The sequence below is a fragment of the Hemitrygon akajei genome, chromosome 3 (genome assembly GCF_048418815.1).
Source record: "Hemitrygon akajei chromosome 3, sHemAka1.3, whole genome shotgun sequence".
In the NCBI taxonomy this organism is placed as follows: domain Eukaryota; kingdom Metazoa; phylum Chordata; class Chondrichthyes; order Myliobatiformes; family Dasyatidae; genus Hemitrygon; species Hemitrygon akajei.
In genome coordinates, this window is record NC_133126.1 from 210,535,471 (window position 1) to 210,551,766 (window position 16,296).

General features: G+C 49.6%; 2 protein-coding genes across 7 annotated transcripts in view; both read right to left on the reverse strand.

Annotated features, from left to right (window-relative positions):
- LOC140725815 (TRAF2 and NCK-interacting protein kinase-like) overlaps nucleotides 1-16,296 on the reverse strand; it is a 194,972-nt gene that overhangs the window by 101,960 nt on the left and 76,716 nt on the right. For 5 of the 6 annotated variants that reach the window (XM_073041799.1, XM_073041797.1, XM_073041798.1 and 2 more), the window contains 3 exons: nucleotides 4,662-4,826; nucleotides 3,660-3,917; nucleotides 722-828 (listed from right to left, as the gene is read on the reverse strand). In XM_073041799.1, coding sequence (XP_072897900.1) covers nucleotides 722-828; nucleotides 3,660-3,917; nucleotides 4,662-4,826 — 530 coding nt within the window. Of the gene's footprint in view, nucleotides 1-721; nucleotides 829-3,659; nucleotides 3,918-4,661; nucleotides 4,827-14,956; nucleotides 15,281-16,296 lie in introns of all 6 variants that reach the window. The other variant, XM_073041794.1, reaches the window with a different exon arrangement.
- On the reverse strand, nucleotides 4,795-14,830 carry LOC140722939 (uncharacterized). The gene is made up of 3 exons (XM_073037568.1): nucleotides 14,280-14,830; nucleotides 11,672-14,118; nucleotides 4,795-5,750 (listed from the first exon to the last, which is right to left on the reverse strand). Exons 1-2 carry the CDS (start codon nucleotides 14,828-14,830, stop codon nucleotides 13,035-13,037), a joined length of 1,635 nt encoding a protein of 544 aa, XP_072893669.1. The 3' UTR covers nucleotides 4,795-5,750; nucleotides 11,672-13,034.

Below are 16,296 nucleotides of genomic sequence, written 5' to 3' on the forward strand. Positions count from 1 at the left end.
GATTGTGGTTGGATACTGGTCAGTGATTGGGGCGCTGTGAGTGGGTCACAGGACAATGGACATGGTTACTAGTAACTGGACACAGCCACTGGCCAATGAGTGCATCACGGGATACTGGACGTGGTTGCTAGTCACTGGACACAACGATTGGCCAGTGAGTGGGCCACAGGACACTGGACAGTGCTAATCACTGGTCAGTATATCAGGACAGCTGGTGTGACAGAAAACACTGGAGAGGGATTATTAGATTATCGGATCACTGGCCCGATCGGTGAGGAAGAATCGATGGATTACACCCCTCCCAAGGAGATGTGACGTGGGGTGACCGAGAGCCCTCTTTCTTCATGATGGGCAGGTGGTCGGGTCTGCTTACTGACCAATATTATCAGCGAGAGAGCTCAGCACTGGCTCAGAACGGGGCTGGGTTTCGACACTTCACTCAGGGATTCTGAGCTAACCACTGCACGGGGGGACACACAGCTAACTCCGTGCACAGCACAATCCCACTGGAGTGAGGAGGGGCCAGGAATGCTTCAGAAACGATCGAGGGACAAATACTGCAGGGAGAAGCTGCGTATAGCGTCAGTGAGAACTCACGCACCCAGATATAGGATATCCAGTTCCCTTTTCACATTCTGGAGAGTGGGGACCACAGAAATCAGTAACCAGGGCCCTCCCTAACAACACTTCCGATCGGTGCTTTGTTCCTCGTCGCTGTTACCTTGCTCTTATTGGCTGAGTGCCAGGCCGATTGGCCAATCCGCCACCATTTCCTGGAGAATTCTTGCGACCAGGCGCTGGTGAGATGGACGTTGTCCTCTGAGGGACCTGCGCACAAACATCATGGTAAGTGTGGCAGAGCCAGCCTCTCAGAGAACTAGGAGGGTGGTGTATGGCCAGGCAAGGGGAGGGTACAAATAACTGTTCCTCAGACTGGGGCAGAAATGAACAAGTGATTCTGCACGTAGCAGGGAACACGGGCTCTGGTTAGACATTAGAAATGATCAAGACACTGCAAGTAGAGTTCCCCAGACAAGACTAATAAATCATAAGACATAGGAGCAGAATTAGGCCATTTAACTCATGAAGTCTATTCTGCCATTCTATCATGGCTGATTTATTATCTGTCAATCCCATTCTCCTTACTGCTCCCCGTAACCTCCGACACCCTGACTAATTAAGAATCTATCAACCTTTGCTTTAAATCTACCTAATGACTTGGCCTGCACAGCCGTCTGTGGCCATGAATTCCAGATTCAAAAACCTCTGGCTACAGAAATTCCACCTCATCTCTGTTTTAAATGGACGTCCCTTTATTCTGAAGCTGTGCTTCTGGTCCGAGACTCCCCCACTAGAGGAAACATCCTCTCCATAGAAAACATAGAAAACCTACAGCACAATACAGGCCCTTCAGCCCACAAAGCTGTGCCGAACATGTCCCTACCTCAGAAATTACTAGGCTTACCCATAGCCCTCTATTTTACTAAGCTCCATGTACCTATCTAAAAGCCTCTTAAAAGACCCTATCGTATCCACCTCCACCACCGTTGCCGGCAGCCCATTCCACACATTCACCACTCTCTGAGTAATAAACTTACCCCTGACATCTCCTCTGTACCTACTCCCCAGCACCTTAAACCTGTGTCCTCTTGTGGCAACCATTTCAGTCCTGGGGAAAAAGCCTCTGACTATGCATGTCCATTCTTTCAAGGCCTCTCAATATGGGATAGGTTTTAATGAGTTCCCCTCTTCTAAGCTCCAGTGAGGACAGGCACCAAGCCATCAAACACCCTTCGTACCTTAACACATTCATCCGGGAATCACCCTCGTGAACCTCCTACGGACCTCACCAATGCCAGCACATTTTTGTTAGATAAGGGCCAGAAACTGCTCACAATGCTCCGTGTCGTATGAGCAACGCTTTATAAAGCCCCAGCATTACTTTCTTGCTTCAATTTCATTATTTAATTGGGGGTGATATAGTAGCACAGCATTTTACAGTGCCTGCGATGTCTGATCAGGGTTGAATTCCTGCCACTGCCTTTAACAAGTTTTTCCTGTGATCACGTGGGTTTCCTCTGGGTGCTCTGAACTCCAAAGATGTGCGGGTTAGGGTTACTAAATTGGGGGCATGCTATGCTGCTCCCAGCACATCCTTGGACTGTACTAGGCATTGACAAAAATGGCACATTTCACTGTATGTTTCCATGTACTGCACCTGTAACAAATAAAGCCAGTCTCTTTTCAAGTTCAGAGCCAACCAGTCATGGGGGCTCAGAAAACATTTCCTCACACAGAGAAAGGTGGAAATCTCACCTGCTTTAAAACAGTTGGGATATATTAGAACTGCTACATTAATCTGTAGAAGTTGCGCGTTTTAGGAGGTATCAGTTACAGTAGATGCAGAGGAGCCAGTAGACGTGATATACTTGTGCTTTCAAAAGGTATTTGACAAGGTAAGGGGTATAGATCAAAATAGGGATCGTCTAACATGACTGACGGATTTGTTGTTTGGTGACTGTGTACAGTGCAATACACAATTAATGCTATACAATAAGAAAACTAATTTTATTTATTTATTGATACATGCCAGCCCGCTGCAGCAAAACCACCACCCCAAATAAGCCTAACTTCATTCCGGGACAATTTACAGTGATGAATTAACCTATTAACTGCTGCATCTTTGGACTGTGGGTGGAAACCAGATATCCAGGGGAACCCCACACATTCCACAGGGAGAATTTACAGACTGCTTACAGAACAAGGCCCGAATTAAACTCCGAACTCCAGAATGCACCCAGCTGTTACTACTGAGCAGGTGAAGGGCTCTGGGGAAACTCAGGCCTGGCAAAGCATTGTGACCGGACGGTGTGAGCCCCGAGGTCCTGAAGGAGAGTGCTGAGCAGCCGTGTGGAGTTCTCCGGCGCATTCTCAATCTGAGTCTCAGCCTGGAAAGGGTCCGACTGTATGGAAGACATCACGTGTGGCCCCAGTACCCAGGAAGGGCCAACTGAAAGTCTTGAATGACTACAATCCAGTGGCCCTGAGCTCACGCATCATGAAGACCCTAGAGAGGCTGGTCCTGGCTCACCTCCGACCCCCGGTCAGATCAGCCTCGATCCCCTGCAGTTTGCCTACAGGAGCACACTGGAGTCAATGATGCTGTCATCTACCTGCTGGACAGAGCCTACTCCCACATGGATAGGCAGGGCTGCACTGTGAGGGTCCTATTTTTGATTTCACAAGAGCCTTCAATACCATACTGCCCTCATTGCTGGGGGAAAAGCTCCTCTCGATGCAGGCTGCCACCTCCATTGTATTCTGGATAACGGCCTCCCTGACTGGCAGACCACAGTGTGTGCAGCTTCAGAGCTGTGTGTCAAACATGGCTGTAGACAGCACTGGGGCCCCGTGGGGGACTGTACTGGCTCCCTTCCTGTTTACCCTGTAAACCTCGGACTTCAGATACACCACAGAGTCATGTCATACGCCGAAATGAGGCGAGAGGAAGGATGGGTCGGGGAGGAATGGAGAGGTGGTGGGATGAACGAGTGAACGGGGGTGTGGGGAGGGTTGGAGGCGGGGGTGAGAGGTGATGAAGGTCTCATGAAAAGACCCAGAAAGCCACCCAACGGTGTTTGGAGCCCCCCACCGCTCACCTTGGGGGGCGTGTCATCGTCCTGCTTCAGCCAGCCACCCAGGTACTTCTCCTCCCTGGAGCCGAGCCGGGGAGGCAGGGGCGGCGTTTCCGAGGTGGGATCCGAGTTCTGCCGCGGCATTTCGGCGCGGTGTGACTTGAGTCCCTCTTGCGAGTGGAAGGCGCTGGACATCCCCTTGGTGGGCTGCTCGTGGAGAGACTGGGAGCCGGTCATGGTCGTGCCGTGGGGCTTCACGGGGATCAGGTGAGCGACCTGGACCTACAGAGAGAAGAGAGGTGGTGTGGTCATCGTCCCAGTTCCCGGCCGTCAACGTCTCTGAGCAACTGCCCTGGGTCCAACAGTCATGCAGAAGGCCCATACGTGGCTCCAGTTCATTAGGAATTTGAGGAATTTGTTAGGTCTCTTGCTAATTTCTACAGATGTGCCGTATGCTGGAGAGCATCTCGAAGATTAACCTGCGCATCGAAACATGGAACGTGCAGCAAAAGCCGTCATTTGCATCAACAATCTGAGAAAGTGGTGGGAGCCGCTGCCAGTGGTGCCCCACCGGCTGCCAACACAGCGTTCCTACAACTCACCAAACTGTACTAACGCATCGGGGTTCAATTCCTGCCGCTGTCTGTAAGCTCTGCACACGTTCCCCCAGCTGCTGCAGCTTCCTCCTCAGCCCAAAGTCACACGAGCTCGGGTTACTGATCTGTGGAGGAATGGGTTGTCTTGCCTCCAGCACCGTGTTGGTTGTTGATGTAATTGACACATCTCTCTGTTCGTTCTGACGTAGGCCTGACAAATAAAGCTGATCTTGCAAATTTGTAAACTGATCCGCAGGGAAGGGTGTAAGGGGAGGCTGAATAAACGCCAGAGGGATGGTACTGTGACCGGGCCGGCAGGAAGTGGTCGGACTGAATGGCCTTCCAGCTCTGCTGTAAAGCCCCATGCAAGTGGCGAAGCAGCAGCCATCGCAGATGCATCACACCGTAACCCCGGGAGCGCCAACCTCACCTGAGACTCAACGGCTTCGTGCACAGGAGGGATCCGCGCCGACTGAACGCCACCGCTGCTGAAGGACTCGGATCGGGGAGGCATGCTGGGGTCGGACATCCGGTTCCCCATCTTGTGCGACATGGCGGGCGAGCCCTGGCGGTTCCCCTTGGAACGTTCCTCCACCTAAATGGCCAGCGAGGCGGGAGGTGAGCGAAGGTGGGGAGTGGACACAAAAGGAACAGTGTTAGTTGCCTCCACGTGGTACGTCCTCCCACCCTCTCTGGCAAGCCGTCCCCCAACACACAACTCAAGCCAAAGCAGGACACAAATCTGACTGCCTGCCCCTCTCGCGGGGCTGTGTCTGTGCCCGGAGAAGGAGCATGTAGTGTCCATGGGTACAGCAGGGAAATCCCTCTTCAGACTACTGTTTAAACTGGGAGAAAATTTATAAATCCAACATTTAAAGGGCTTGGAGTCCTCATGCAGCATTCCCGAAAGGTTAGCTTGCAGATTGAGTGAGGAAGGCAAATGTGATGTAAGCACTCATTTCGGAGGACTGGAATGCAAAAGCAATGATGTAATGCTGAGCTTTACAAGGCACTGGTCAGACCACACTTGGAGTATTGTAGCAGTTTTGGGCCTCATATGAAATGCTGGCATTAGAAACGGTCCAGAGGAGGTCCAGGGGAATGACCCCAGGAATGGAAGGGTTAACTATGAGGAGCGTTTGATGGCTCTGAGCTGTACACTGGAGTTTAGAAGAATGGAGGGGGGAGGTCTCATTGAAACCTATCGAATACTGAAAGGCCTGCGTAGATTGGATGCGCGGAGGTTGTTTCCTATAGTGACTGAGTCTAAGACCTAAGGGTACAGACTCCGAATTAGGGGCATCCACTTAGAACAGAGCTGGGGAGGGATTTCTTCAACCCAAGGTTAGCGAATCTGTGGAATTCATTGTCACAGATGGTTCTGGAGGCCAAGTCATTTGGTATATTTAAGGTGGAGGTTGTTAGGCTCTCGATTAGTCAGGGCATCAAAAGTTACAGAGAGAGGCAGGGGAGTGGGGTTGAGAGGGGCCATCCATGATTGAATGGTAGGCCAAGTGACCTAATTCTGCTCCAATGTCTTATGGCCTTACTCTGAGACCTATGGGCACCATAGGGGGTCGAGTCAATTCTGGATAGCAGTGAGCATGTTATAATTTGACACAGGGTGTCTAATTGAGTAATATTATATTCTGATACCATGATCATCAAATAAATTATCCTTGGGAAGAAAAGCAAAAAACAGGAGGAGCCGTGAGGGCTCGGAGGTGAGACCAATGATCTCGGACATTGATGGAGGATTCAATCCAACTTCTTCAGGGTGAATTTTCAAGGAAAGGTCACCTCTCCGGGATCTACCCTCCTGGGTTAACGAGAATTCCCTTCTCATACTGTGGAGCAGTGTGACAGGTCTCCTGAAGTTGAAGCTGCCAATCTCACCTGGGCATGGATGTGAGAATGGAGTGGCAAGCTCCTGTCCTGTCTGAGTGGGAGGGTGATTTTCCAATCCAATCCAATCGGTCATCTGGGGCAGGTTTGAAGTTCTGGACACAGTGTGACAGCAGGAGAGATGTTCCTGGGTCGGACGTGGTACATGGGGAAGGGATTCAAGAAATTCTGCTTTGGAGTGAATAGTGTGTTGCAGATGGCTGCCAGAAAATGGACACAATTATGTACTCGAGGCTGACTGGTAACAGAGGCTGCAGAAGTGATTAATACCTGGTACTAACTCATCCAAAGCTGTTAGGACTTAAGAAGCAGTTCCCATGGAGTCAGGACATGTATGAATTCCAAACGGAAAGATTTCAAACATCTGATTTTCTCTCAAGAGCCTAGACTCGACCTTTCCCATCTCTCAGCTTGAATGGTTTATCAGGAATAAACACAGAACTGGAAGAGGCCTGTGTCAGCCCTGGTGCCAATCTAAACTAGTTCTAGCTGCCTGAATGTGGTCGTAGATTAACAAAGTGCTACAGCACAGAAACAGGCCTTTCAGTCCATCTAGTCCATGCTGTACTATTATCTACCTAGTGCCATTGACCTGCACCCGGACCAGAGCCCTCTATACCCCTCCCATCCATGTACCTGTCTAAATTTCTCTTAAACGTTGAAATCAAATCTGAATCTACCTCTTCCGCTGGTAGCTGGTTCCACACCCTCTGAGTGAAGAAGTTCTCCCTCATGCTCCCCTTAATCATTTCACCTTTCACCCTTAACCATGACTTCTAATGCTAGTCCCGCCCAACCTCGGTGGAAAAAGCCTGTTTACATTTACCCTATCTATACCCCTCATCAGTTTGTATACCTCTATCAAGTCTCCCCCTCATTCTCCTACGTTCCAGGGAATAAAGTCCTAGCCTATTCAACCTTTCCCTATAACTCAGGTCTTCAAGTCCCAGCAACATCCTGGTAAATTTTCTCTGCATTCTCTCAATCTCACTGACATCATTGCAAAAGGTAGATGATCAGAACTACACACAAGTCAAAATTAGACCTCACCAACACCTTTAACATAACATGCCAAATCCTGTACTCAATACATTGATCTATGCAGGCCAGTGTAACAGAAGCTTTCTTTGTAACCATATCTACCAGTCCTTATCCTTCCATTCCCTGGCCTGTCTAAATGGCTCTTAAACCTCACCATATTCCTCTCTTCTCTTTTCTAAAGGGACGTGCTTCCAATCTGAGCATATGCTTCCTGGTCCCAGACTTCCCAGTTTTGGAAATGTCCTTTCCACATCCACTCTACCTAGGAAACAAGGAACTTCCATTCCTTGCACTTCAGTTTGGCATGTTCCATCACTACTTCTCAACAGCTTTGGGTAAGCGTTCCCACATCATGTAGAACCAATCAGGGAGCAAGAAAGCAGCTTATCAGACCAGAGCCCTTGACACCTAAAGAGGAGCCTGAAAGAGCAGGAGAGACAAAGGTTATAGTTCATCATACAATGCAAGGTGAGATCTTCAGTAAGCTCTACATTGGTCAAAATGCTACAGTGACTCCCTCTAAATTCTGGTTACTGACTTCCAAACGTGTGAGTTGGCTTCTGATGTACCTTCAGGTTCAGGCAGAAGATCCAACAATTCAGGACCATCGCTATCCAGAGTGCGCCACTAATTTTTGGAAGGACTCTCTCGGACCAGCCCTGTCCTCAACAAGCTCAGAAAAGCCACCTCACATCTCACAACTTTGCTGTCGGGCGCAAAGTTCCTCTTATGCCGCAGAAGAAACCACCACCAGGGGAGAACCTCAGAAAAGCTCAGCTGCTCAGTCTTACATCGCTGCCCACACCAAACAAGCGGTTAGTGTTTCGATCAGACGCAACAACAGAATCTGAGATTAATATGGAAAATGGCAGCAAGGAGTATGTTGGTTGACAGCTTGTTTAGATCTAACAGTTTCTGCCCGCACTTTAGATCTGGACGTCATCAGTTGGTACGAAGGCAGGACAAAAGCTGCCTCAAAACTGAAGCCACATCATTTATAACAGCACAGAATATGAGGAATTCTGGTGCACGAGCAAGCAAGTGGTCAGGAGGCCACAGGCACGATCTAAGAGATAAGTTTTAAAGGAGAGGGAGTCGACATGCTGATAGCCCAAATCCCTGAGACCTCCAGGCCAGAACTACCACCCACTCTGACCCATTCTTTCCTGGGACCTCAAATCTAGTGCCTGCAATCGATGCTGCTCTCCAGGGTTCGCTTCATGGAAGACAAGCTGGATTGTGTTCGTCTGCAGCTGCATGATGAGGAACTGCCACGTGCTTGTTCTTTCAGAAACGTGGCTCCATGACAACATCCCACGCACCACCAATCTTCAGGCCATGACTTTCAGCGAATTGGGCTAATATTTTTTTTTGTAACTGTGTGCTGTTGTGCTACGTGTGCTGTGTGTGAGTGTCGGTACTGTGATTTTGTACCTTGGCCCTGGAGGAACACTGTTTCACTTGGCTGTATACAGAACGACAATGAAACTTCAACATAAACTTGAAAACATTCTTTAAAAAATTCACCGTAGAGTGTGAGTGTTGCTAGAAAGGCCAGCATTTACTTAGAGATACAGCACAGTAACAGGCCCTTTCAGCGCAATGAACCTGCACCACCCAATTACACTCGTGATCAATGAAGCCACTAACCTTTGGAATTTGGGAGGGAACCGCCATGGGGAGAATGAGCAACGTCCCTGCAGACAAGGAATTGAACCTGGGCTTCAGGCAGTGTAATAGCACTGTGCCAACTGCTATGCAACACATCAAGTACTCCTTGATCTGCTGTATTTACTCCCCCTCCCCTGGGGCACCACGGCAGGGTAGCAGTTAGCACGGCGCTATTACAGCCCGGAGCATTCCGGAGTTCGAGGTGTAATTCCAGCTCCGTCTGTAAGGAGTTTGTACATTCTCCTTGGGTTTCCTCCGGATTCCTCCCACAGTCCAAACGGCATGCTGGTTAAGCCAGTTAGCTGGCCATTGTAACTTGTCCTGTGATTAAGCTGGAGTTAAATAGGTGTCTTGCAGGGTGATGCGGCTCGTTGGGCTGGCAGGGTCTGTTCCGCCTTCTGTCTCTAAATAAAACAAGTAAATAAATGGAGCAAGTGGATGTGAGCCGTCTCCTCGAACCACGGCAGTTCTTCTGGGGAACCGTTGGGGAGAAGTTGCAGGGTGCAGACTGAATGATGGCCCAGGAATGGTGATACCTTTCCAGGTCAGGGTGGTGGGTGAGTTGGAACAAAGCTTGTACCATTCTGCTCCGACTGCCCTTGTCGGTCTCTATCATGGAGGCCAGGGAGAATAAAACACACAGCTTGTCCCTGGTTTCAAAACCCTAGGGTGAGATCAGTTTAACGGAGTGTCCCCTCATTCTCTATCCAGGACCCAATCCAAGGAAGAGCATTCATCTATAAAGGCCACAGGACAATGCCAATCAGGAATAAAATGTCAGCATCTTTTTCTCAAGCTCTTAATCTTCAGGCCAAATGTGTGTCCAATCCTCCCAATCTCTGTATCCTTCTTCAACATTGTATGCTCTGAGCATTGTCACAGGATTGGCCTGTGAGTTCCTGAGATCCCAAAAGCCATGCCGCCTGAAGCTTAGCTCCTGGTAGGGTCCCTGATGGCGGTTCCGGGCAAAGAGCGATTGATCCAAGACCTCAAAGTGGAGCTGACAGAAAATAACGACGCATCCCAACAGCAGAGAAGACTGCAGCAGTGAACGATCCCCAGTCGTCTTGCATTCCGTGCCTCTGGACCCTGACCCTGATCTGCCAAGGATTGTGTGGTGACTACCCATGCATCAGCCTCCTCGTGACCAACAAAGTCACGCACACGCATTCTCCATTGAGGGAATAACTCTTGGGAGAACATCATACTACACCCTCCCAGATATCTGTACACTCCGTCGGTGTGGGACACAGCTTCTCTCCCTCTACATTAATGCACTTCATTGAAGTGAATTTAAACCCACCTCTTTGACGTATTATTTTTGGACAACTTGCCTAAATGCCTCTTGACAGGACTTGTTGGGGAGCCCTGTCCATTGCACCAGGATGTTTTCCTCAGTCTTTATGCATGTTATAAATACTGTGGTGTTCCAACTGATGCAGGTTGGCCCACAACAAGCAAAGCCTCAAGACTAGTTCCACGTCCAAATGGAACGTTAAAATCACTCGGCTTCATGTGGACAGCACATTGTTAAAATGGAGGCAGTACCAACCTGTTGTCACCAAGAGCCCATCTCCAATGCTGAATTCCCCAATATCTGAATAACATCCACCGATGTCTAAAGAAATATGGCCACACACGGCAGGCTGAAGATCAGTAGAGAGGCTCGGGGGAGGCATTTAACATGAGTGATAGAGGAATTAAAGAGGGCTTGAGGAGATTTCCAATGTGCCTGCCCATGGCTGTCTCCACTGTCACAATGAGCCCATTCCCAGGTTGGTGAAGCGACATCTCATATTCCATCTGGGAAGCCTCCATGCAGAAGGCATTAACATCGATTTCTCTAACTTCTGGTAATTGTTCCTCCTTCCCACTTCCCTCATCCTTCATTCCCTACTCCAGACCCCCTCTCTTACCTCTGCTGCTCATCACCCCCCTCTTTTCCCATGGTCCACTCCTCTCCTATCAGATTCTTTCTTCCTCAGCCCTTTACTTTTTCCACCTATCATCTCCCAGCTTCTTAATTCATCCCCATCTCCCACATACACAACTTCCCCCTCACCTGGTCTCACCTATCATTTATCAGTTTGTCCTCCTTCCTCACACCCCACCTTCTTATTCTGGCTTCCTACTCCTTCCTTTCCAGTAATAATGAAGGGTTTCGGCCCAAAACTGTTCATTCCCCTCCACAGATGCTGCATGACCTGCTGAGTTCCTCCAGCATTTTGTGTGTGTTGCTCTGGATTTCTACCGTCTACAGAATCTCCTGTGTCTACCTTGCCTGTTCCTCCTCCCACCTACTATCTGCCAGTTTGTAGTCCTTCCTCTCCACCCACCTTCTTATGGGACAATGTCTCAATGCCATGTTGTGCAAGAATAGTTGAGGGGGCTGAGACCGGATTGAGCAGCTATCTACTGATCTCCAGAGGCCATATCTCTCCTGAATACATCCACAGTACGATAGGAAGAAATGGGGTGGATCTTTTCCCCCACTTCCCCTCCCTACTGCCCAACTTTTGGTGCTTGCTGCCATAAATTCCACCAGTACTTTGTGACCCATCGCCAAATGAAGGTCCCCAACACTGCACGGAGCTCCTACTTTTCTTTCCTGTGGAGGAGCGGTTTCTCTTTGACCATTTTAAGTCCTTTGTTTCTTTTGAGAGGCTGGATGACGAAGGGGTGGTGTGCATTCCTCAAGGTCTTGTAAAGCCAGGTCCAGGCAGGGGGGTTTGGCTCGGAGTTACACATTACAGTGCATAAGGACATCAACCTATAATGGGGGCGGGGGGGGGTGGTTGGGCAGGTTTATCTGGCGCAAGGGACTGGTGGGTGTGAAGGAGTTCTTCTCTGCAGCGATTGCTCGGTGTCACAGAATGGAATGGCGGGGGTTTGGGGGTCTAACAGTAAGGAAGTCACAACAAGAGAATAATTGCACAGGGCAAAAAGTGTGGCACATCTATCTCACATTTGGAGACCTTGTTCAATGCCGCCTTCCGCCGCTGTCTAGAAGGAGTTTCCATGTTCTCCCCCTGTGACCGTGTGGGTTGTCCCTAGGTGCACTGGTTCCCTCCCACATGTGACTGTCTGCACGGATGCGGGGTGAACTCTGGGGGGGATCGATGGGCATGGGGAGAGAATCAAATGGAACTGCGGCAAATCGAGGTGATTTGATAGAGGTTTACAAACTCCTATGGATTGGTGGCTTTGTGGCCAAGTTTGCAGATGATATGAAGATAGGTGGAGGGGCAGGTAGTGTTGAGAAAATAGGGAATCTGCAGAAGGACTCAGAGAGACTGAGAGTAGATGGAATACAGTGTAGGAAAATGTTTGGTCATGCATAAAGGCAAAGACTATTTTCTAAGTGGGGAGACAATCAGAAATCAGAGGTGCAAAGGGACTTGGGAGTCCTCATGCAGGATTCCCTGAAGGTTCACTTGGTGGAGGGGAGGGCAAATGCGATGTTGGCACTCATTTCGAGAGGACTGGAATATAAAAGCAAGGGTGTAATGGTGAGGTTTTAAAAAGCATTGGCCAGATCTCCCTTGGAGTATTGTGAGCAGTTTTGACCCTCTTAGGGAAAGGGTGTGTTGGCACTGGAGAGGGTCCAGAGGAGGTTCACAAAAATGATTCCAGGATTGAATGGCTCGTCGTTTCATGGCCTTGGACCTGTATTCAGAAGAATGAGGGGGTGACCTCATGGTGAAAGGCCTTGAGAGAGTGGATGTGGAGAAGTTGTTTCCTGTGGTGGGGGAATCTAAGGCTAGAACACACATCCTTTTAGAGTGGTGAATCTGTGGAATTCTTTGCCAGAGGCAGCTATGGAGGACAAGTCTTTTATGTATATTTAAGGCAGAGTCAGCGCAGGAAAGGATACTGGGAGAAGGCAGGACATGAGGCAGAGAGGAAACTTGGATCAGCCATGATGAAATGGCAGAGTAGACTTGATGGGCCAAATGGCCTAATTCTGCTCCTATACCTTATGTTTTTATGGTCTATGTATTTGTATATTTAGAGCAGAGGTTGATAGATTCTTGATTAGTGAGGGTGTCAAACGTTACAAGAAGGCAGGAATCAGCCATGATGGAATGGTGGAGCAGTCTTGATGGGCTGAATGGCCTAATTCTGCTCCCATGTCTTATGGACTTATGGTCAATGAAAAGTTAATACTGTATTCTTTTTGGGGGGACTAGAATATAAAAGCTGGGATGTAATGCTGAGAACTGATGGTGAGTTGAGGTGAGCTGGTCACCCTCTTTCTGTGCCATGGTACTCTGCTCAGTGACCATGGAGAGGGCACCGGGGCTGCCCTGAGACAAGTGGACAACACGATGAAACGGTGTGGACTGCCAGAGGCGTTTCTCAGGGCAGAAATGGCTAATACAGAGGTGGAGGTAGAGGCAGATACATTAGGGACGTTTAAAAGATAGGCACATGGATGACAGGTAAATGGAGGGCTATGTGGGAGGGCAGACAGGTTGGTACAATATTTTGGGCAGAAAGGCCTGTTCCGTGCTGTATTGTTCAGTTTTTTGTTAGAGTGTGTGTGAGAGATGGTGAGAGAATGCAGAAGGAGGAGGGGAGCAGAGGAATAGGACAGACAGACATGTAGATAAGGAGTGACAGGTAAGGGGGAGCGGGAGGAGAGGAAGGAAGAGAGGGAGGGGTAGAAGGAAGGGAGTGTGGGAGAAGGAATGGAGAAGAAGAGGGTGAGAGGGAGGGTGCAGCGTGAAGAGGAGGGAGACAGACAGGCATAGAGAAAAAGAGGGGAAGAGAGAGAAAGAGAGAGAGAGTGAGAGGGAGAGAGTGAGAGACAGAGAGTGAGAGAGCGAGCGAGAGAGAGAGGGAGAGAGGGAGAGAGAAAGGGAGAGAGTGAGAGAGAGAGCAAGAGAGAGAGAGGGAGAGAGTGTGAGTGAGAGAGAGAGAGAGCGAGAGGGAGAGAGAGAGACAGACAGAGAGTGAGAGAAAGAGAGAGCGAGAGAGAGAGAGAGTGAGAGAGACAGTGAGAGAGGGAGAGAGAGAGTGAGAGAGAGTGCGAGAGAGAGGGGGGAGAGAGAGAGAGAGGGAGAGAGGGGGAGAGAGAGAGATGGAGAGAGAGAGGAAGTGTGAGAGAGAGTGAGACAAAGAGAGAGAGTGAGATAGAGTGAGAGAGAGAGAGATAGAGAGAGAGAGAGAAAGAGAGAGAGAGAGAGAGTGAGTGTCTTTGGAAACTTTCTAAACCAATCAAGTTAGTTGTGACTATTACTACTGGAAAGGAACTAGAGTCTGTTCCCCTGACAGAGGATGCACAGCCCGAGGGCGCAGTATGACAGGTTTACTCAAGTTACCGCTGTCTGGAAGGCAGTGGGGCTGCCCGAGCTTTGGTGAGTGATGGCCGGAGATGGAAGGTACTAGCGTCAAGGGTAATTGCCCATCTGTACCATCAACTTCTAACCTGTGGACCGGCCTGTACTTCCTGGTGTTCAGTATGTCTATGGGGTTACTGGGAGGAGATGGGCTAAGGTCCAGCAGGTACGGAGGGGAGTTCCTGGGTGTGTGGTAGGGAGAGGAAAAGTTGGAGGAAGTGTTCTGGCACGTGTCGAAGACAACATCGTCTAGCGATTGCTGGAAGAAGAGGGGTGAACCCCGTGGTGTGTTGTCAGCTGAGAGTGTTTGGCGGGGACTGTTGCAGGGAGAGAGGGTGCTCAAGTTCTGGGAGGGCAAGGCTGAGGGAACGGCCAGCCTGTCACTACTGGAGTATCTGCCCAAGGCAGCCTTGAAGAGGGACGCATTGTTAAAGGAGCTGGGACAGGACTGCGAGAGGAAATCGTCAAAATCCTCCTGGTAGGGCGGGCTGAGGGAGTGACATCTAAAGTCTTGGGAGAGGGGGTTTACAAAGTCCATCTCCGCAGTCCTTCCCTTCTGTTGAGCCTCCGTTTCGGGGTTCAGTTCCACACGGATCATAGGGATCCTCGGGAGGTTTCTCACCACCCCTCCTGGTCCCATGGTGAAATCATAAACATGGAGCCCTGCCTTTTTGGGGCCAGCTTGCTTTGTCCCAACCACCTCACTATCATTTGTGGATTTGTATTCATCAGACTGCACTGTGGGGGCTCCGGCCGAGCCGTTTACTTTCGTTTTCACCACTCCGGTGGCTCTGAACTGAAACACGAAGTCTGGCGGTGCCCTCGGATTTGCTGATGCCCATCTCCGCAGCTTCAACCGCTTTTTCAGCAGTGCCTCAGATGCCCTAGGCTTCCGCCTGTCTTCTGCCGAGTGGGAGGGTGGGTGGTGGCCCTGTCCGTCCACGGGCAAGCAGACCAGCTGACTGCATTTGGGAGGGGACCGGGCAGAGTCCTGTGCTCGTGAGAGGTCATCGAGCGAGACTGCCCTATTGCCCAACTGGCTCTGATTAGCAACGCGGTGCGGAGAGTTACTGTGTGATCGCTTCTGTACCTGGATTGGGATGAGAGAGTTATTCGGTCACGGAACACAAGGAAAATCTTTACTCACAGCAGCCAGACAGGGAGAAGTGAGAGTGTATGGATCTCCTCCCCAAACCAGCCCAGCTTGCCTACCTTCATGGCCACTGAGGTTCGTAGATTCAGCTAGTTTCATCACGCACACACCATCGAGGCCATCTTCAAGAGGTGCTGCCTCAAGAAGGCAGCATTCACAGGAAGGACCCTCATCATCCAGGTCATGCCCATCAGGAAGGAGGGTCACGAGCCTGAAGACCCACACTCAATATTTGCAGAACAACACCTCTGCCGTCAGATTTTCCAGTGGTCCGTGAGTCTGAGAAGACTATCTCATTGTAACGCACACAATATGCTGGAGGAACTCAGCAGATGAGGCAGCATCTATGGAGAGGAATAACCAGTCGATGCTTCAGATGGAGACTCTTCATCAGGTCTGGATAAAGTATATCGGCTTGAACTGTTGACTGTTTATTCCTCTCAATAGATGCCGCCTGACCTGCTGAGATCCTCCAGCAGTTTGTGTGCGTTACTCTGGTTTTCCAGCATCTGCAGAATCTACTGTGCTTATTATTTAGTCCCTCACAGTTCCTTTTTAGCACTTTATTTATTTTTGAGACTTACAGCCTTTTTTATGTCTTGCAACACAGTTCGCAACCTATGTCAATGATAATAACTCAATTTTCACAATAAACCTCTGTGACCCTCTATTTATCTGTTGGGACAATGGACAGAAGTTGTCTGAATGACAGGCACGAGCCTTCCAATCAGGGGAGGGTTTGTGGGAAGGTGAGCGACAGTGGAAGTGGGCATGATAGGTGACCAATACAAGGAGAGAGATTATAGATCATCTGATACAAATTTCCAGCACCTGACCAATCATATTCATCAAATCCACACCCAACAGGGAGACCAACACACCCTGTCTTCTCAGCACAAGCCATTTGGACAGTTGGGATTTAATACCATTGTAACACCAGTCGATGATCTTTC